General features: G+C 44.9%; 1 protein-coding gene across 4 annotated transcripts in view; it reads right to left on the bottom strand.

The window, feature by feature from the left end:
* Window positions 1–916: 916 nt before the first annotated feature.
* The window catches only part of ankrd12 (ankyrin repeat domain 12), a 41476-nt gene continuing 19778 nt past the window's right edge, over window positions 917–22614 (bottom strand). For 3 of the 4 annotated variants that reach the window (XM_083991817.1, XM_083991818.1, XM_083991819.1), the window contains exons 2-12: window positions 19626–19739; window positions 16571–16721; window positions 14393–14533; window positions 11671–11874; window positions 11170–11312; window positions 10612–10759; window positions 5525–10077; window positions 3802–3900; window positions 3466–3618; window positions 3277–3372; window positions 917–2292 (exon numbers count right to left, since the gene is read on the bottom strand). In XM_083991817.1, the coding sequence (XP_083847943.1) occupies window positions 2107–2292; window positions 3277–3372; window positions 3466–3618; window positions 3802–3900; window positions 5525–10077; window positions 10612–10759; window positions 11170–11312; window positions 11671–11874; window positions 14393–14533; window positions 16571–16721; window positions 19626–19685 (5934 nt within the window). In that variant the 5' untranslated portion in view covers window positions 19686–19739 and the 3' untranslated portion in view covers window positions 917–2106. The remainder of the gene's footprint in view (window positions 2293–3276; window positions 3373–3465; window positions 3619–3801; window positions 3901–5524; window positions 10078–10611; window positions 10760–11169; window positions 11313–11670; window positions 11875–14392; window positions 14534–16570; window positions 16722–19625; window positions 19740–22614) is intronic. The other variant, XM_083991820.1, reaches the window with a different exon arrangement.

The following is a 22614-nucleotide window of genomic DNA, read 5'->3' as shown; positions in this document are numbered from 1 at the left end:
TGCACTGGATGCTGTGAATGTTTCATAGTGTAGCTACATAGAGTGTTGTACAAACCAATTAGTGTCTGATATGTAAATGTTTATATTCATACTTGTGCAATACACTGAGGCACTTTACTTATATACCTGACTGTTTTATTTTCCTTTAAATTGTTTTTTACTCTAGCTTATTTGCATATTTACATTTTTTATTCCATACTTGCTGTACACTGTGCTCCCTTGTCTGAGAATGTAGATGTGTATAAATGTTTGTCTTGTTAAGTCAGTGACTGTAAGAACTGAATTGCCCTTCTGGGAAAATTAAAGCATCTGAATCTGAATCTGACTCAGGAGGCGTCTGATAAGAACCGATGCTGTTCTCCAGGTTCAGGTTTGATTTGTTCTTATTCTTTTGTCTCACTGTGAAAACAATATTTACCACTAGTGCATCTGTGCATCATTAAACAGACTCACCACCTGACACCGGTGCATTAAAAACCATCATCACATCAGTCACTTCACCGTTGAGCTGCTGTTTGTGCAGCGCTGCATCAAGCGACATCTACTGGAGGAGGGCAGAACTGCACAGGACAAACCTGAAATACAGTTCAGCCCTCATCCATCATGTAGTTTATTGTTAGAAAACTGTGAAAACGTCCTTAATTATCTCACACAATTGATACATTTTTATATTTTGTAGATTAATCTATTGATGTGTTTCGATGGTTTGACTCACTTCAGTTCATAAAATTGGAAAACTGTGATTGTGCTGTGTCCAAACACTAAAATGAATTACAAAACTGACTAATTAATTAATCAACTTGTTATTTTAGCTGTCGCTCTTTTGGAGTGTTAAAGTAAATTACACCAAAAGCAAGATTTGTAATTTCACAACAAATAAAATTTATTCAATTATATATTACAAATATGTACAAGTCATGTAACAAGTAAATATTAAAATAGACATTTTTTAGAACTATCGTTCAAAAGGCATTATGTTGAAAAAATAGGATTTGTTGTGATCTCACATTGAAACTGTAAAAGTATGTTGTTTTTTTTATTTTCCTTGGAAGCCACAACAGACTTTTAATGTGCGCAAGACACAATGGACAACACATGAGGAGTGAAGCCGCAAAAAGGACATAACACAATGGCGCAAAAAAAAAAGAGAAAAAGAAAATGAGAGGGAGGAAAAAAAAAAAAAAAAAAAACACAACAGGAGAGAAGCTGGAACACTTCAGTAAACCTCACGATTAAGTCCACAGTACAGCTCTTCAGGAAAAAAGTACAAACAACGCAACGCATGCACAGCATTTAATTGCCAAAAGTCAAAAAACACCAGCTGTGGCGTGGAGCTCCAGATGAGGAAGAAGAAGAAGAAACGGTATAAAACAAAAAACACAACAGAAGCCAACACATGCTTAAGATTTTAAGCCAACAACAACAAGAACATCACAGACAGAGAGAGAGAGAGAGAGAGGACACTCGATATAAAAACCAACTTTGGTCCATTAAAACATGAGACAGAACGAGTTTACAATCAAAATATCTATTATTTTTTGTTTTTACAAGTTTGAAACAATAATTACATGGCTATTTACAAATGCACAATTTTTTTTTATGTATAAAATAAGTTAAAAAATTAAGAGCACAATCTGTACACAATGTATGAACACGCAACTTTTGAAAACAATTGAAATCTTTCGGCTGCGCGATGAGGAGCCGCCACCGCCGCCGCCGCTTCTCTGCTGCAGCTCCTGGCCCAGCGTTTGGTCTCTGCTCTTCATCTGGGCTTCATCTCCTCTTCCTGGTCGGCCCACGATCCCCCGCCGCCGCTGTCATCCTCGTCGTGGTGACGGCCGTTGCCCGTTTGGACTTTGTAAGAGCTCTGGAGTTAAAGCGTCTCTGTTTCTAAGTGCTCCTCTGTGTGACCGACACAATCTAAGTGCTTCAACGTTTTTTTTTCTTCTTTCTGTTCCCCCTCTTTCCCCTTCTCGAATGTTGCCGGGGGGCTTCGTCCACGTCGTCCGTCCGCTCGTGTGTGATATGGCCGCTGCATTGGCAAAAAAAAAAAAAAGAAGAAAAAAAGAAAGAAGAAGCGTTGTCTGTCCCATACAGTTCGGTTCATCATATCGGGGTGAGGTCAAAGTCGTCGTTGACCTCCACGAGCGGGATGTAGAACTCAGGGATCTCGAAGATGCTGGTGGACTTGTAGGTGGCCGGGTCCAGCTCCTGCAGTTTGAGCTGCCACTCCAGACGCTGCACGGCGTTCAGGGCCGCCGCCTCGTGCTGCTGCCGCATCAGGAGGCACGTCTGCAGAGGAGAGGAGAGGAGAGGAGAGGAGAGGAGAGGAGAGGAGAGGAAAACACATATTGTTATTTTAATCCAGCCAGATGTTCTCGTTTAGATCAAGGAAACATAGTTACAAGAAAGATTTGGTCGAGTATACGGAGAAACCAGTGAACGTGAAAAAGCAACACCTACTGGGTTACTTCTATCATTAGGACAATTTAAATTAAACATAACTGCATCTTATTTCACCTCCAACTGCTCCTGTTTTTAACTAAACTTCTCTGTTTTCAATTTATCTTTGTCACTTCACTTTTTGGTATTTCGGATTTCAGATATGCTTGTATGCTTCAAGCATTTTGTGTTGTGTCTTGTCCTCAAATGTTTTGTGTTTTGTCTCGGCTATATTGCAAATGAGGTTGCTCCTCAATATACTTCTGAGTTTAAATAAAGGTTATAAATAAATATAAAGAAAGAAAGAAAGGCAATAACTAAAAACGGGTAAAAAACAAAACAAAAAAAGGTAACTATGTTATGTTCTGACAGAAGAGGAAGAGTCACCTTCACTACAAAACAAGGACACTGTCGCATTTTGTTCTCGATCAATACGAGGGCAGTAAAGGACGGTTGGTAGATACTATGTTTGTTTTCACTTTTTCCTTCTGTGAAATATATAAATTCTCAACAACAAAAAACGAGGTCTGGCTCTGCTACAGATTCATAATTTTTGACTTTAGTGGGAGAAATGAATGTTTTTGATGAATCCAAACATTTAATAACTAATTGTTTTTTAATAGTAAATAGTGAAGTTATGGCAGCTCTAATTTCTTCTTCTTCTAGTCTAGATGATGTCAACCAACGCCTCAAAACCTAAAGTAATTTATTAACTGACTCATCCGTTAATCGACTCGGGCTTCGGACTCAAACTAAAAACATTTTCTTTGACATTAATTAATAAAAATATGTTAAACAGATGCAGTGGAAAACCGACCGCAGCGATCATCTTACCTTCAGTTTATCAAACTTGTCGTCGACATCTTGTAACCAGGACATAAACTGCCGAGCGTTGAATCGGTCTCTGACTGACGTTTTGCCATCGTCACTCTGCGAACCAAACACACAATAATTTAACCACACACTAACATAAAAGTATCGGAAACTGAGTGAAGAAATGAAGCTTGGCAGGTCAACACACACCCCACTCACCTGGACGTCCTGAGGCATGTTGTACACTTCGGCGTCCAGTAAAACCGTGCAGGCACTGAAGGGCAGAGTCTGATTGGCTAGTGTTCTCGCCGCCCGGTAATGGACTCGTAGGACTTCCTGCTCGTTTGAAACAATCAGCTTTTCCTGAGAGATGAAGAAGATAAAAGTCAAAAATCAATACTGTAAATCCAATCTTCGAGTATGTGTATGTGTGTGTGTGTGTAACTGGAAGTGGAGCAATAAAAAAAAAAAGCATTGCCGAGCATCTATAAAGATGCAGCCTCAGCACAGACGTCCTTCCAGAGGCCAAAGAGAAAAGCTTCGTACCCTTTCGATGCTGTGTTGCAGTCTCAGCTTCATGCGGACGACCTCTTGCTGTTTGAACATCTCCTTCAGCTGCTCAGGTAACGACGGAGGCGGAGTTATCTGCATGACAACGGAGACACAAACAGCTCAAAACACTTCACCAACCTGCGGGTTATCAGACCGTATCAGAGTTTTGTTTACTTTTCTATAACGGCACATTAGCACGACATCAAATAAACCGCTCATGACTCATAGTGAAGCTCAACTACAGACCTGACAACACGAGAGGCTTTATTAATGATATTCAACTTTCAATATTTGCAAGTAATTTAAACTTTTTAGATGACTTTTTAAAATCGCAACTTAAGTTTTGAGCAGTTGTCAGCCTGAAAATAGCATCAGATAAGAAATGTTGATTAAATAGAGTTCACGAAACAGCAGCTGCAGACTTTCACAAACTTTGATCCAAATGCTGCAGATCCTGGTTCAGGACTGTTAATGTTTACGTTAAATACTGATACGATGTGCATAAAGGTTTAACTGGGAGTTTCTTATAAAACCAGTTTCATCATGATTTGCAATTTCTCTAGAGATGAGTCTCTGCTGTGTGTGGGTGGTGTTGGATTCTTTAGTAATATGAGTTCAAATAAATATCACAGCAGGATATCTAATACCTAACACACCTAACACTTCTTTATGCACGTGTATGGACACACAGCAGTGTATTACGCCACAGATTAGCTTGTGTGTGGTTTTTAACGGTTGAGAAATTGTCGTTTCAAATGAAAAGGCTGTTTAACGGCAAGATGAAGACGTGATAAAGTTAAAGATGAAGCAAACTCCTCACAGAAATTAAACCGTATCAGTGGCAAAAACACGGTGTTTGGGGATAAACTGGGAGGAAGCAGATCTGAACCTACTGCAGTAACGCACCACGTATAGGAGAAAATAAATAACCAGAACGCTCCCTCTAATACTGACTAACCAGTCATTTTTTAATCTAAGTACTTCAGCACAGATCTATATGATAGGGATGCCCTGATCGATCGGCCGCCAATCTGTAACGGTTTCCACTAAAAGTACATTTATTAATACTTTCTAAATCCTGAAACCCGACCTCCTGTGGTTTACACTCTGGTGTGTGTGTGGCTGAGAGAAGCTCCGTGTGTTGTTGAGTCCAACTCCAAAGTTGAGACTGTTAGACATTTTAAAAAACAGATTAAAAACAAATCTTTTTCCGACAGTGTTGTGTTGAGTTGGGTGTGTTCATATGTGCGTGTTTCAGTGTGTGTGTGGAGAAGATGGCTCAATACATGTGATTGTTTACTTGCACTTGTGCTTTGCATTGATAATTTATTGTAACTGTATTGTAATTACTTGTTGTGAAGCACACTGAGTTGCCTTGTGCACGAAATGAGCTTTATATATTGAACTGAACTATAAGTAGATTTAAACTTTTTTTTTTTTTAACCTGTTGGTGCTGTTACTTGTTTGTTGTTATTTCTTGTCCACTTGTATGGATTGTCTGTGTGCACTGTAATTTTATGTGGGGCAGCCAAAGGTGGTTAATAAAGTTAAACTAAACTAAGATGCAACATCTGGATCGGACGTCACAGACCATGGTGACATCATCCCGACTGTAAGTTTTGCATGAAAAACCACAAGTAGACATGAAACTACGCTGCACAATGAGGGGCCGTCGGCTCTGTGGCGCCGGACTCGACAAAGACGAGGCGGGACTCACTGTTGGGATGCACAGCTTGCTGAGCGGGTTCCCGTCGAGGAGGTAGGATCCGTTGAAGGTCACGTATTCGTCGTAATACTGCGGCGGTTGGGGCGTGACGCTGCACAGCACTTTGCGCTTCTCCTCGATCTTCTTCCTGATGTGCAGGTACTCGTAGTACGGGTTGGCGCGCTCCGTCTGGTACGGCTCGATCTCCTCCAGCTTCACCGAGTCCACGATGGCGGCCAACGACTGCTGGCCGCGCTCCTTGTCCTGCGGGGCGCCGGCGGCGGAGCACGGCTGGGAGCTCGACACTTTGGGCATCTTCCTCTTGCGCGGATGCGGGACGTGCATGTCCACGTCCTCGTCGGCGGAGCGGACCTTGACCCTGGCGCCCGACGAGTCCGAGTCCCGGTCTCCGGACTGCGGCGAGGAGCTGCCCGAGGAGTTGCCGCTGACGTCGCTCTGAGCCGCCGGCTGGACGGAGCTTTGGCTCGGCTCCTCGCCGCCGGAAGACGACTCTGGTTTCTCGTCGTAGGGCGTCACCTCCATCGGCTCGGAGGAGGAAGAGGAGGAGGAAGAGGAATAGGAGGAGAAGGAGGAGGACGACTCCGGTTTAGAGTCGGACGAGCCCTCGGTGGCCACGCCGGCTTCAGTGGACAAAGTATCCGTGGCGGCGGGAACAGCGGCGCCGCTGCTGCTCTCGGAGCTCGGCGGGACGTCGGCCGTCTCCTCGGCCGTGTCCTCGGGGCTCACGCAGGGCGCGGCGTCCTTCTGCTCCGTCTGCACGTCCAGACACGGAGCTGCTGCTGCCGCCGCCGCCGTGGCGTTGGCGTCGCTGGAAGGTTTTGATTTCTTGCAGTCGTAGTAACTCGTGTCCATGTCCGGAGAACATCTGGACTCGGCGTTAGTTTTGTCGAGACCCAGCAGAGACTCCACGGCGGTGGAGCTGGGAATGTGCGAGCTGGTGGACGGTACGGGACTTCCCATCCCCTCCGGTCTGAAGCCTTCGGAGTCGGCCTCCGTGCTCTCTGCCTCTGGTCCGTCGGCGTTCTCAGGAAGTTTCTCTTTGTGCTCGGAAACCTGCGGCGTTCCCGTCTCCGTCTGCTGCTGCTGCTGCTGCTCCACGGCCGAGGAGGGCGGCGGCGGCGGCGGCGGCGGTGGAGGAGGAAGAAGCGCTTCTTTCTGCTGGAGGGTTTTTGTGTTTGCGGGCGCAGACGGTTCAGCAGATACAGGAGAAGCTGTCGGCACCGGCGCCGGCTGATCCGGATCCTTGTTGCTACATTCTGCCTGTGCGATTTCCGTCGCCGGACACTGGACGTCCTTGACAACAGGAGGTTCGGAGGAGGGAGGCGCTTTCTGCTCCGTTGCGCCGCTGCCCTGCGAGAGGCTCGACTGTGGGTTCAGGTTTCTATTCTGAGGATCTTTGTTTGACATCTGCGGCGTCGGGCAGCCGGCAGCGCTCCCTTCTCTCTCCGCCAGCGAATCCGCCGCTGAATTCACGCATTGCTGACCGCCGACGCTCTCCTCCGCTTCCGCCGCCGGGGTCTCCTTCGCCCTCAGGTCCTCGCCGCTCGGCAAGCTGGGCTTTGGCGGATTCTCAACAGCTTTGCCTTCCGTCGACGAGTTGGCGTCCTCGTCGAGAATGGCCCTGAGGTAGGGAGACTCGTGTCGGGCGGCCGCGGGAAGCGTCCGGTTGCTCTGCGGCGCATCTGGAAGACTGTTGCACTCTTTGTCGTGGACAGACGGCGAGCGCGTGGCCTGGATGACGAGGGAAGACTGGAGGAATGCGGGCTGAGAGTCGGAGGCTTCCAGGTTCATGTCCGAGTCGTACTCGACGTGTCTCGGCGTCAAGGTCGTGGCCTGACACGAGTCCTCCGAGCTGGCGACGGAGACCAACGACACGGACCGGGACATGAGGCCGCAGCGGTCGCTCTCTGGCCTCGGCGACCTGTTGAGACAGTTCTCCACGGCCGACATGACCTTGGCGCTGATGGAGGGCAGCGTCTTCCCGTCCAGAGACATCGTCCGGGGGCTGGCGCCGTCCTTCAGCGGTTTGTCTCTGCCGTGGGCGTCGGAGGCCTCGGAGCTTTTCGAGCGCATCAGCTCCTTGCTCAGACACGGCTCCGTCGGCTTGGTCCGGTCTTTGGGCCGCTGCTTGGCGGCGGGGTCGGCCAGCGGTCGCTGTTTGAGCCTCTCGCGCTCCTTCTGCTTGATCTTTTCCAGATGTTTCCGGTGCCACTGCTCGATCTCCTGGTCCTTCAGGCTGAGCATGCGCTCGAAGCTGGTCTGCATCAGGTCGTCGTTCACGAGCCTCTTCTCTTTCGGCTTGGCGTCCCGCGGCGCTGGCGAGGCTTTCGACTTGGCCTTGTCCGCGTCCGCCTCGCTGGATTTCACTTTGCTGATCTTGGCCTGCTGAGAGCGGTCTTTGTGCCTGTCTTTGTCCTTGTCCTTGTGTCTGTCCGAGTCTCTGTCGCGGTCTCTCCGGTCGCGGTCCTTCTCCGGCGTCCTCACGACCTCGTCCTTTGATTTTGCGGATAAGGACTTGCTGCTCTCGGACAGATAGCTCTTCTTCTCCTCCAAAAGTAATTTCAGATTGGAGCTCGAGGAAAGAGTCCCATCTTTTACTTTATCTCTCTTCTTCCTGTCACAGTCCCGTTCTTTGGAGCGATCAGATTTACTGTGATCCGCCGTCTTCTCCAGAGGTTTTCCTTTCTTATCAGAGGTCGTGCGATCCTTCTCTCTGTGATCCCCGACGCTATACTCTCTGTCCTGCTTCTCCCTGTCGGACCGCTTGTCGAACTTATCTTTATTTTTCCTGCTGTCGTCGTGCTTTTTTGTTGTGGATAAAGATTTCAGTTTTTCATTCTCTTTGTAGTTTTTATCTCCAGGCGAGTGGGAAGAAATGGCTCCCGCTCTCTCTTTTTCCTTCCAACGATCCACTGAATTCTGCGGTTCAGCTTTGTCAGAGTGCTCAGTTTTAATCTTTTTTTCCTTGTCAGGATGCCTTTTTTCCATTTTTTCGGAATCCTTCTCCTTTCCTGGGAGCCTCTTGTCAGTTTTTTCGCGTGAGCCCTTTTCAGAGGGCTCCAGCTGTTCTTGATCAGCTGTGATCCCACTTATGGGTTTCTCCTCTGTCTCTTCTTTCATGCTGTTGCTCTGCAGCGACTCCTCAGGAATCCGCCCTGAGCTGTGGCAGTCCACCCTCTCCTCACGCTCACTCGGCTTCGAATCCTTTACCTTCTCCTCTTTACCGGCGGCCTCCTTCCGCTCCTTTTTCATGGCCTTGTCTTTCTCCCGCTCCTCCCTCGGCCTCTTCTCCTTACTGCTCGAGTGTTTCTCCTTTGCGTTTCTCTCATCTTTGACGGGAGAGGAATCCGAGGTCTTCTGGAGCGCGCTCGTGTCTTCACCTTCCTTTTTCACTGGCAGAGGTTCATCCGTCTCATCACTTTTGAAAAAATTTTCTTTCCAGAACTCTCTGTCGAACTCCAAATTCCTGTGGCCGTCTTTCCTGGCCTCTTTCTGCCTGTGGCGGCTCCGTTCTGCCTCGTATTCCCTCCTGTGTTTGTCTTTCTCCTTGTGTTTGAGTTTATGCTTCTTCACGACTTTGCCGTCTAAGTCGGTCTTCCGTAAGGCACCTTCCGCGCTGTCCACGCTGTTTCCTATGCTGCCGTCTTTGTACGGGCTGGAGCGGCCGTCGTCGCCGTCCACGCTCGAGTCTTTCTGTTGATGTTTGCTCTTTTCCTTGTGCTTGCATCCCTTGGTGCTGGAGCCTTCGGTGCAGTAGTCTGCGTCCGTGTAGTGGTTGTATTTGACACCGTCCACCGGACACGAGCTGTCGCTGATGGAAACGCACATCTTAGTATTTTCTTGTTTGAGTGGTGTTTGTTTATCTGTCAGGCTGTGGTTCAGTTTAGGGGATTTGATGGATGACAAATGAAAGAGGTGGACGGATGAGTCGTCTTTAGGGCTGAAGGACATCTTGAAAGAGTCCTCCTCCCGACCTTTCTCTGTGCTCTCGGACACAGTTGCCAGAGAGAGGACCAAGGTTTTGCTGTTCTCTTTCCCGTCCTCCTGGTTTTCCTTGTTTTTATTCTGACTCTTGCTCTTCCTCTTGACTTTGCCCTTGTCCTTCTGCTCAGCATTGTCCTTTTTAGACCTCGTGTCCGCCTTGAGGCTGTCTGAGCTCTGGGAGCAGGTGGGCGAGTTCCTTTTCTCCGACAGGCTCTCCATTTCATCGCTGGAGGTGTCCGAGCTGCAGTGGACGCGAGGAGTCTTCTGCTTTTTCGACTTGGAGGAAGAATCCCCCTTGCCGCTCTGCTTTCCTGCCACATGATTCCTATCTTTCTCCTCTTTCTCCCGCTGCCGCAGCTCCCTCCGGAGGATGTGTCTGTCGTTCAGGGCTTTACTGAGATCCTCCTCCTCTTCCTCGTCCTTGAACTCGTACTCATCCAGCCCTGGCATGGACGACGACGCTTTTGTGGTCGGTTTGCCATCCGAGTCCTTTTCCGTGTCAGAGTCTTCCATGTTGTCATCCACGCTGGATGGATTAACAGACGGTGGGTCTTCAGACTCTGTGGAGAGGAGAAGAATAATATTAACACTGGGAAAACAGCCTTTATTCTTTCTTACACAAAAACAGAAATTGATTTAATCCTGCAACGGCTGCTGCCGTTTTATTTTTGTGCAATTGTATGTTTGTATTCATTGTTCTGTACTTCTAATCCTGTAAAGCACTTTGTGAGTTTCTCCCTGTGAGAAGTGCTTTACAAATAAATGTTATTAAAAGATTACATGATAAATATAAAAATTTCAAATGTTCTATTTCAAGTTAAACTTCTTTCAACTCTGAAGAAAAATATCTATCAGAGTGATTATAAAATCTTCAGTGAATATAGAACTGCCAATAACATGACTGTATATAGTCCTTGATAGACTGCTGACATTTAACTTTTAAACCCTATGTGGACCATCTATAGAACAATTACATGTACACATTGAGCTGTGAAGTGTAATGCAAGAGAAAGTCCAGTGATACAAATGAGGATGTTGATGTGTGACTAAAAAACTAAAAAGTTCATCGAAGCACAGCAGCGTTGCCTACACACCTGAAGAACTGTCGTCTTGGTCCGACAGTGGCACTTCTCCCTTCAGCAGCTGCTCCAGCTCCTGGGAGTCGGCCACGTCCACTGGGCGCTCCCCGCGCTTGTTGGCCTGGAAGGCGTTTCCACCGTGACGTAGTAGCAGCTTCACAATCTACACAAAACATCATGAAAAAAAAATATTATCATTATGAAATTATTTAGTGTGTTTGTAGGAAAAACTCATTAAATCACAGTTCATCATTGATTTGTTGTGACAACTGCTGCTTTTTATCCAGGTAACTAATATAACAACCTATCTGGATCAATTAAATACTGGGGAATCAACAATATTCTTGATGGAGCTGCTGATTACACTGGTACATGACTAAGTTTATGTCTATATCTGCAAACTGGGGCAGAATTTCTTCCCCTTCTCTGCTTTGTAACTTTGCTCTGCTTTCTAAATGTATTCAACACATGTATAAAACTTGTGCAAAAGACCTTGAATACAGATCGTGAGCGTAAATAATCTTTCAAGTCCTACATTATTATGGCAGGACAACCTTCAGGCTTAGCTCTTACATCTTTATGCCCGCTGCTGGAAGCATCGTGGAGCGGCGTGTCGTCATCCAGGCCCTGCGTGTTCACCTCCGCCCCCGCTGATATTAAGACCTTGGCCACGTCGTAGTAACCCAGATTACAGGCTTCGTGGAGCGGGGTCCAGCCTGGCGAGGGCGGAAAAACAGAAACAACTTGAGAGGCTTGAAAAATTCATAGGACTTTTTAATTTTTCTTCGATAGGTCACAGTCACTTTTTAAAAATTCACGTGTTAGCAGCAGCGATCTGTGTGAGGAAATCAGGCAGATGAAGACAAAATGGAAAAAATAAATCGTGACAGTTAAACGATGCTAAAAAACCACAACATGTGCACGGAGGGTAATAATTTGCAGTCTGTTTTTGATACTGTAATCCCATCATGAGATATTAACGGTGAATCATTAGCTCGTCAGCTTCATGTCATTAATAGCTGCCACACAGACGCGATGAAAGCCGTTTGAATATCACCTCCCGGGGCGTCGTACCTGCAAAGTCTTTGACGTTTACATCGGCTCCCAAGCTAATGAGCTCTTTAACTTGCTTGGCGTCTCCCCGGATGGCTGCCATGTGCAGGGGCGTCTCCCCTCGCTCGTTCCTCTTGTTGACCTTGTCCTTCTGCCGGGATGAGGCGCTGCTGGGGACTTTCTTCTGCACGGGGGTTGTTTGAGAGGGGTGACTGGGCGTGGAGTCTGTGCACAGGCAGAGAAAGAGAGACAGAGAGAGAGAAGGACTTAATTGATGCTTAGAGCTAAAAGTCTGCCGCATGCTGAGAGAACCTGCACGGGCAAAAACCGTCAGATTGAATTGAGCAATCACACTGAAACTCATTTTTCTGGGAAACTGAAAGTGCTTTCGATACATTAAAAAAGGTGCTAGTGAGGAGTTAGACGAGTATCTTTATACCAAATGTGTTGATGATCTCCAGAGTCACGTACAGAGCTCAGACTGCGACCAGTTAGTGATAATTTAAGAAGATTTTTGGAGACAGTGCTTTGAATTTTAATAACTAGGAGCACCAGCGCGACGTGCAAATGTTCTTCCACTTTTTTAAGATCTATTTATCTTTTAAAAATCATCATGCACTAGAGACAAAGATTTAATAAAAGTGAAGGGAATGAAAAACTATAACGTATCATCATGCTGAAGGTGTATCACTGTAAATATAAAATACATTATCGTTCATTCATTTATTTATCTATTTATTTGGTTTAGAGAGACTACTTAATAAGACTACTGCACCAGGGAGCTGGATTTCTTCACTTCTCCACTGTGTTAACAAGCTTACTGACAGATTAAATCATGATTTGGTGGAAGACCAACAGGCGCTTTTCCACACACACACACACCCCCAACTTGATTATACAGTAAAAACATTTAAATTGATTAGTCATCTTATGCCTCGGTGCTTTCAGAACTGGGTGTGACACCGATGTGACTCAAGAGGAGCATCGGTCCATGAAGATGTGGACGGGGAGATGACGCTAATCGCCGACCCCTGCTGCTCTGATTACAAAGCACAACCCAGGTCCTCGCTGTGTTTCATCATAAATTATGTTTTCTCCATGAGTTCAAAGCTGAAATATTATTTTCCTACTCTTTCTCGTACACAGAGGAGGATTAAATCTGATGTCAGATGGTCCCTACATGTGGACTCGGTGGACGACCTGATTAGAAGGAGTCAAGAGGGAACGAGCTTGGAGGAGTTTGATGACAAGGAGGTTGTGCAGATGTGGTTCAGTCGGGGTAAGAGGCCCGACTACAGAGACCGGCCTCCAGAGGTGGCCGACAGTCCTAGCAGCACTGAGAGGAAGCATAGGCACATATGGAGTCCCTTGTTTACAACAATGCACTGACCCCATATCTTGTGCTTAGATTAGATAAGTTATTATTTGGTGTCTCTAGTTTTCTTGTGTCTTGTTTTTTTTTCCTGTCTCCAATTCTTACTGTTAAATGTTGTTTTTATGTAAAGCACATTGAGTTGCCCCTTGGTATGAAATGCACTATATAAATAAAGCTGCCATGCCTAAAAAACACAGTTTAACTAAAAATATATCTGCTCTTTAAAGGGATAGTTCAGCATTTTGGCAAATTGGCCCATTGCCATAGGAGTAGGTTTGTTACCTTTAATTGTCGGTGCAAGCTATTTTGAGAACGGCGGAGCAGAGCCGTGAGCTGCTCAGAGCTACGCTATGGAGGCTCATGGGATTACTTGGTTTCCCTCATTTAACTCATCAAATACACAATCCAACAACTCTAAAATGCTCTGGTGGACAAGTTGTGACCTGCACATTCACCACGCTGTGAGATAATAACAGAACGTTGTGAGATGGAGTTGTTTTAGAGGTAAATGCAGAGACTGCTTGCCTAAAAACTCTCATTTAAAATAAAATCAGTAATACAGTCATGATGGGAGAACTACGAATATGTTTGTGCAGCACACTGTTTCACGCTTATAAATTTTGTCCTGGCGCTCCTAAAAGCACCAGTGGTACTCGTGGAAAAAGTCACGGTAACAGAGCTGACACACGTGCAGCCAATAAGCAGAGGGGAAGACAAAGAAGCTGCAGTGCTGAAAGGTCAAACAATTAGTAACTTGGAAATGTCTCAGACTTTCTGGAGCTCGATAAAACAGCTGAGAGAAGTATCATGTTTCATGATGTGCAGGAAACCTGCGCCGCTGCCAACAGGAAACACAACAAACCTTGCCCTCCATTTAAAAAGGGGAACTTCACCATCCCAAAATACTGAGTCTACAGGAAGCCAAAGTCTACAGTTGTCTCAAACTGTTCCTTTAACAAGCATGGCACGAGATTGAGCAACAGCTCCAAGACAGGTTTTACTAGAAACCTAATAACATGTGCGAACTCGTGCCCGTTTATTTCCAGCAGCTATTAATCACCGACTTACAACTACTGAGAACATCTCATTTAAAAGAAAAGTAAATAACCTGAGTCATTAAGCCTGGTTTGATATTGGAAAGCAACAACGCAGTAACTGTAAAAAAGATTTTAAAAATAGCAGCAGCAGCTTTTCTCTGTAGATGAGCCGCTACATTAAATATTAGACATTGCCCTATTCTCAACCTTGAAATATTACAGCGTAAGCTTGTTGAAAACATTCGGGAGCATGACTCATCCGACAGTAAATATTCCCTGAGCCATGTTGAGGATGTGGTCGAGGTGAGAGGGCAGATGCACACACACAAACCTGGACTGTTGGCAGTCATCTGCATTAGGAGAGCCATCTGTTTGCGCTCTGACAGAGGATACCCAAACAAAAGGTTGGGAGCCTGGGACTTCTTGCCCCCAGCCTCCTTTTTCACCTTCTTCTTGTCTGGTCCATCTTTATCTGCAAGAAAAACCAAGGAAGATACATTTTTGTTTAGAAAAGGGTCCAAAGAAAGAAAGAAGGAAAGAAAGAAAAGACATTTCTAGCAGCAGTTTGATCGGCACAGCCACATTTTTCCTCCTCCCCTTGTATCTGTTGAGCTCGTGAAGAAACAGATGACAAGCATGAGGTTCGAAAGAGAGACAAAAAAAAGAATAAAATATTTTTTTAAAAAGAAGGAGAGAGAGACAGCATTCTCTTAAGCCAGCCAAGTGCAGACGCCACCTCCCCTCCCCATGCCCCCTACAGTCTCCGTCGGTCAGTTGTTACCAAACACAGACATGCGTGAGCTGTAACAGGGGCAGATGCAGAAGAAGAAAAAAACAACACCACACACACGTGCATGTGTGTATGTGTGTGTGTGTGTTTACAGCGGCGAAAAAAAAAAAGTGGGTGATGAGACTTGAAGAGGACACGGGGGAGGGGGCGGGGGAGGGGGGCGCGGGGATCGGGCTGCAGCGATTACCTGCGTATATCCTGCAGGGAGGCACTAATCTCTCTCCCCAGGTCTCACTCGACTGGCCTGGGTCTGAGTCATCTACAGTGCAAAGCAGAGAGGAGGGGGAGAGGAGGGGGGAGGAGGAGGAGGAGGAGGGAGTGGAAGGGTGGGAAAGCACTGCATTAACGCTCACTCTCTCTCTCGCTCTCTCTCTCTCTCTCACCCTCCGCATCTCGCATGTACTGAAAATACAGACAGGCACAAAGGCAGAAGACTCTCACTCCACGCACAGATTATGAGTCATGGCAACACAACAAGAGACGGAGAGAGAAGATCCAGTCTGAGGTGGTCAGTCAGCGGACTCGTTACTTCCCTACACACAGACAGGACCCCAGAGGCACTATGGGACAAAAAAAAAAGCTGCAAAAACCACCCTCCATGCTAGTTTAAGGTTTACAACCTGTGTGCGACATAAATTATACTCGGTGAATTGGAAATTGATGGTTCCTGTCTGTTAAAATGACGCAGGAGGACCACACAATGAAAATCATTACGTTGAGCTTCTTTCTCTGCAGAGGGAGATGAAGGCAAACATGCAGCCTGTGGAACGCATTACTGTGTTTCATATACTGTAATTACGTCTGCACGACCAAATTAACTATTTTCAGGTCTCAGATCCGATGTAAACATACAGAGAAACATCCAACTAGATGATGAAAGCAACAAACAAAAAAAGTCTATTTATATAAATAAAAGAGGTCAGACGAAGGCACGACGTCCCCGACGTGGAGCTGAGCACTTAAGAGAAGCAGTTAATCTCACACAGAGCTGTTATTATAGCACGTCGGATATCAACTGAATGGACACTATCAGGCATTAAAAAGGAGAAGGACATTGTATTCAAGTTTTACTTCTGTCCAGAAATTCCATTAAAAAAGATCAAAACCAAAAATATTTCTCAGTATTTCCCCACAGAGAATCCCCTGACCAACAATCCTTATTTAAATGTACTGTGTTTTTGCTGTTTGAATTTACTGAGGTCAATAATTTTGCATCGGTGGACGAGAGGGTATTTACAGCATCAGGACGGTCTAAGAGGAATTGGACATAAATTATGTTTTATGCATTGTAATAAAGGGACGTGTCATTTCAGCTCACTAATGTGTTTCTGGACGACAATAGCACTAAAGGAATAAGATGTGCCAGGCTTTGATTGCACAAATACTACGAGTCTGTATGGATCAATTCATTGTATTCATTTGGATTTAAATATCACAAACCTAAATGATTTGGAAGTTCAAGTAAAAAAAATAAAAATAAAACTAAATATTTATTCCTTCTTATTCCACAAAACGGGCCACAACTTCATCAGAACGATCAGGCTGCCAAACAGATCTAAACCCATTGACCCTATGGACGCTGCTGCGTATAGGACAAGGCTCAACATCAGGCCACCAGGGGGCACTGCGAGGACATGGCAGCGAGCCAGCAGCATGGCTGTTGAAGGAGGAGGAGGAGGAGGAGGAGGAGGAGGGAGGAGCGTCGCTGACAGTCCTTACCGGTGTCTGAGTCTCGCTCCTCTGTCCGGGGCGGACTGGTGGTGAAGGAGAGCTTGCGCTTCATGGAAGACTTGGCTTTCCCTTCCTTCCCCAGCAACTCACTCCGGTCCAGCTTCGGAGTTTTGGTGAAAGGGGACAACTTGTCTTTGCTCTGTCGGAGAGAGAGACGACAATAAGACACGACAACAATTAGACATGACATGCAAAAAAAAAAAAAAAGCAAAAGGTGTGGCCATATTGTGAGGGGTGTGTGTGTGTGTGTAAACAAGACAGTCACAAAAGAGGCAGCTGTGTGCACGAGAGCAAATCGGTCAAGTTTAGCATGTGGGCAGTTATTTCAGCTCGCTAAAAAAAAAACAAAAAAAACAAAAAAAACACGACACTAACATAAAGTGCACACGACTACATTACAGGCTGCGTTGTGTCCCTGCAACATATTGTCTGGGTCCTGCAGGCAGCAGGTTTTTGCTGGGATGACTCACTAAAATCCTAGTCCCTAGGCACGGTCTCTGCCCAGTGAAGAGTAAAAGATCAGCAGCGACTTTCTCTGCTTAAACACAGAGATAAAAACATGTGAGAGAAAGAAGTCGACTGCTGCGGTGTGACAATTATCACACGTAGATGTTAAAATACAAAACAAGACTTCAGATCCTCAGCTGTAGAAGTAAAAACAAAATACAAAACTGCAGGTCTGAGCACTCAAGACTCTCACGTAACGGTTGATTAGATTAAATAAAAAAGGCCTGAAAATGATTAATGACAACACCAAGTGCGGCCACATTAAGGTTTGCTCCATTTCTTTTGCTGACCAAAGCCTGGGTCTTATAATTAAGATGAAAACAGTCCCACTTCAGAAAACACAGAGGATGTTACATTTTGGTTTCTCCCTCTTGCAGCTGCAGTTTCCTTTCATGAATACAACTTATTTTCATGGCAACATTTCAAATTAGTTTTGCATGTGCATGGAGGAGGTTATCTGGATTCAACAGAAAATCCTGAAATGATGGCAGCAGCAGCAGTGGTGAGTGAGGAGGGGAATACTCCAGTGCTTGAATTTGCATCAAAGCAACACCGGTCTATCTGTTCGACCACAGTGTCTTACAGTTCCACTTATTGAGCTCTCGCACCCTGATCTGCATACAAAGCTTTTTACAGTACCATTACTTTTTTTAGTGAGCTGCACTTTAGTGTAGGAAAATACATTTCTGGCAAGAGGAAAAATGTCTGCAGTGTGGCGCTGCTTTGATCTCGGTGAAGCAATGTGCCAGCTGTGCAAAGCTGGAGTGTCTGGCGGTGTTGAAAGTGGAGGAGAGTTAGGATGAGAGGCACTTCGGCCTTAAAAATAAAAGCAGATGTAGATTGTCTCTCTCATTTATAGAGATAAAGATAGTCAAGCAGTGTCTGGGGGTGGGGGGATTAAAACAAACTCGCTTGTTTTATGTCAAGCCAGGACAGCGCATGAAAAAAGTCAATATTTAATGAACGGTCCTCCTCGGTTAGTTTGCTCGTTGCATCAAAAAAAAAAAAAAGGACAGGCAATAAGCACGAGTCAACTTCTGCTCCACCCCGTGCAGATTAATACTCTTAAATTATCTGATCAAATCGCAGTTGTTTGTCAGCAACATGCCTCTCAGACTGAAAGCGCCCGAGTGATTGTATCTGAAAAAACTCCTATGCAAATGTTTGTGCAAGAAAAGATTTGTCACTATGACGAAGCAAATAAGTGACCAGGTGCAGAAATACGCAAAGACAAAAAAACACACTGACAAAATCAGCTATTTTTTCACTGAAGGATGTACAGACAAAAAAAAAAAAAAAAAACATAAAGAGTGAATAATCAAAACTGCTGAAATGATCACATGACGCTGTCTCTGAAGGATACTGGTACATTTACTCATTAGTATTGCTCGCACTTGATGACTGAAGCACTCAAATGTAAGTCACATGTGCGATGGTTTGGGATCCAGAGCCTCAAAGGGAGACTGTCCTACCACCTGCTGTTTTCAAAGTCGAAAATTAACGATCACGCTAATGCGGACCAAACAGTTTCTAAATGGAGGGTGACAGGGAATCGTCATGGTTTCAAAACTGCGCATGAACTCTTGAACTTGTGAAAACTTTGAACATGTCCTCGAATACAGCTTCAAACATTTTTATCTGTCTCCAGAGTGAAGGGATGTGGTTTTTCCCTGGAGATGATGTTTAGAGAAAAAAAAAAAGCATCTTAAACTTGTCTTTTTAAAACGGTGACAGTATTAGGACAACACTTCTACAGAGAGTGTTGCATTATGGGTCGCTTGTAGTGTGAATGCTGCTCGACCACTGTGTCTTTCAAGCCTGTTTCAGACTCAAGTCAGTTTGGTTTGCCCAGCATCACCTGCTGCAGGAGTTTCAGATGGCTGCTGCTGTTCGGTTGTTTTTTGCAGCCACGGAGGAAATTATATATTAAAAAAAAAAGTGAAAATAACCTCACAGCATCTCTGACGTCTCTACTGCAAAAATGAACCCGGGATAAAATCTGTCAAACCACCAAGAATTACAGCTGAGACAGATCTGAGACGGTCTGAAAAACGCTCACCGTCAGAGGAGATGATGTCGACCGCTTCAACAGTCTGACAGGAGAGAAAGCGGGAGTCTGTGACTGATAAGACAAGTTGCACTAATGTGGGGTTTGCATATTACTGTATTTCATGTTTCACTCATACCAGAGAGAAAAAAAAGGCTTGATTGAATGAGCAGGAGGGAGGAAGTGCTTCCGTCAGATAGTCCTTTTCTTAAAAAACAGCTGCTGGAATAGCAGACGTCATCTTGTCATCAGAGTCGTTCTATATCTGAGTAAGACACCGTTTTACTGCGGTGTTTTAAATTTTACAAATTAAAAGCAGTGTTTGTGTCGACAGAAAAACACCACACTACAGACAACAACAAGGATGACCTTTGGATCTCAATCTGTACCAAATATCTAAGTGTCCAACCATGACAAGTTAAAATAGGATGGAGGAAACACGTGAGCTGAAGCACTTCAAGTTGATGTGTTTTGTTTTTGCTCTCGTACCTTCTTCCCCGCCTGCTTATCCACCATGGCTCCATCTCTGTCGCTCCCAGGTTTGGCCATGGTGCGGCACCTGACTAGCTGCGACAGCTACAGCACAGTACGGTCATCATGCACCTGGAGGAGACAAGACAACAAGACCAATGAGAAGGGCTTTTTTTTTTTTTTTTTTTGTGGCGTCCCCCAAGCTGTGACATTTTACAAACAGTTTGTCTCAAAGGAATTTACATGGCATCATAACAACATCCTCTGCCCTCAGATCCTTAGTAACTTCATAATCGGGTCAGATCAGATGCACAATAATAATCTACCGGTTACCGTTTCTTTCTAAACTTCCTCAAGTGTCTCGATCCACTGGACGGCGCTTGGTTCACCAATACACAACGTCAACAAGGTGATTATTATTATTATTATTATAGCCCATAAGTTTAACACCACATGGTAGTTTCTGTTCATAAATCTCTTTTCTTCAGCGCTGACATTCTCACTACACGCTGGCCTGTTGACAATACCATGTGACGGTGCCGACTGACGCTGCATGTTGAATTATCCGACGTTTCGCAACGTTTTCCACTTCTAGTCTGAGGTTTATGGATATGTATGGGATGGTTACTGCTAAGAAAATTATTCTTAAAGTCTAGAATAAAAGATATATCCCCAAGTTTTGAAGCCTGGCTCACAGGACTCTCAAATACCCCTATATGTGGGGAAAAAAATGATTTGAGTTGTCAGGGACAACAGACAGCTTCCATCAGATATAGCAACCATTTCTTGATCTTATCACACAGTGGAGAGGACGCTCATGACACCTCGATATCCTGATTATGTTTGAATATTTATTTGTCTTAAGTATAATTTTATCACAGTCACGGATGGCCATAGAAACTGTTGTTATAGAGTACAGCTTTCACCATTTTTTTTTCTCCCCAACCTGCTCTGGGGGTGGGAAGGAGGGGGCAATTGTTTGGGCTGTTATGTACCTTGATATTTTGAAAATGAATAAATAAAATATCCGACGTTTCATCAAGGTGTTTTCTTACTGCTCTGGTGTGTACGTGTGTGTGTTTTTTAAAAAATCCCAGAGGAAGCACTGAACTGTGCCACATCACAGTCTGGGTGAAGCACCGGCAGCAGCAGCCTGGCGTTTCTTCAGACTTGGTGTAAACAGGTGGCGTGGAGGCACTGGGGACTGGGGAGGACTTTTTTTTTTTTTAAATACAGGTGAAACGATGAAAATGACAATCCTTCATAGACGCTAGTGTTTATAGGCCGGGAGTTTTTGGCGAACGTCAATGTCTACACTCTGCATCACGGAGGAAACCAGAGCTACAGTGAGTGCACACACAGCGTGTTTAGAAGAAAGTCACCTCTCGGCTCCCCAGAGAGGAGTCACGGTGTCTGAAACAGTACGAACTTACTAACAAAGTGGAACTCAGTAATCAGGGATTTTTTTTAATGAAATTTCCATTCCACTTCTTGAGCGCGACCTTTTAAACCAAAAAAAAAAAAAAAAAAAAACAGGCAGGAAACAACTACACAAGGCAGCATGAATCACAGCTTTAGGGACTCTTCAAAAGTTTCTGGGAGGAAAACGCCCCCCCCTCCCCTTCCCTCCTCACCCCTCCTGCATGTTGTCACTCTGGCCTACTCATCAGTGTAACCAGGCTTCCCTCTGATGTGGTTCGAGTCAGTGTAGTAACACATGCGGCGGCAGCGTCGACGGGGGCACTGTGTGTGTGGACGGACGGATGCCTGCAGTGCAGTGGAGCCGAGAAAAGTAACGCTCAGCTGAAAAAAAAAAAACGTGCTCTCGTTGCTGAAGCCGACATCATGGCATGTGTCACTCAGTTATCTCGTCACATGAAGATTTTCAGTCATAAGACCCTCTTCCAGAGAAGTTTCTGTGCTCCGGTTCAACAGAAACAGCTTCTCTCTCTCTCTCTCTCTCTCTCTCTGGCCGATGAAAGTCCCCGAGTTCACTTACTATTAAGAGATCTGAGAGCCACTGATAAGGTGTCATGTTGCCTGCCACCAAAATGAATGGGACGGCCCCATTACTCACAATCATGCATTCAATATACCACCTTAACTACAATTTATAATAATAGTAAATGTTCAAACTACCAAGAAGTCCTGTTCACTTCTACCTAGTATGCTGAACCACCTTGCGGCTCAAATTTTCCTGAACATTTCTGGGAATTTCTTCCAATCTGCAGGTTGTTTCCTTCAGCAGACACGAGGACCGGTTTGACAAACTGATTTTTAACAGATATTATTTTTGCTGCCGAGGATAACAAGATGCCCCTTTGCTGGAATTTTATGAATGTAACTGGATTGTATCAGTCTGCTACGCATAAAGAGATCCAACTAGTCTAAATACTACTATAAATCCTCAGATTGATATTTTTATGTTTGCCATTTCCTGTGAGTTAGTTAGATTATTTATGAATATGAAATTAAATATGAAACTGTACTTAAGAGTTGCACTGTTAAACTTCAGGAGTGGTTCATGTTAGATAAATGTGCATAATGTAACTGTTTTTGGGTCAACTTTTAATGTAGCCTAAACATTCATATTATCAATAATGCACCAGGTAAGAGAGATCATTCCTTGTACAATTTGCAGCATTAGCGTTCTGTGGATCTCTTTAATAACCATGCAAAACATGATACTAAAACTGAAATTACTCGAATCAGGACCTTGTGAATCGGAATCGAATCGATTCAGGAAATCAGTAGCGATACCCAGCACTCGATCCAACACATGTTCTGAGAGTTTCCATCCTTGGATCTCGATTTGTTGACGAACAGAGGCTTCTCAAATGATAATATTTTCTTATCTGCTACGATGATAAATGAAATATCTTTTGACCTTGGACGGTAGGTTGGGCAAAGCAAGCACATACTCTTTACATTTTATAGAAACTACTAAATCAATGCTTGAAGTTGCAGTACATATGGATGTATATAATAGCGGTGTCGACCTTTACCA

Source organism: Trachurus trachurus, assembly GCF_905171665.1.
Source record: "Trachurus trachurus genome assembly, chromosome: 17".
NCBI lineage: Eukaryota > Metazoa > Chordata > Actinopteri > Carangiformes > Carangidae > Trachurus > Trachurus trachurus.
The sequence above is the reverse complement of the archived record's forward strand: the minus strand, read 5'-3'. Positions and strand labels throughout refer to the sequence as shown.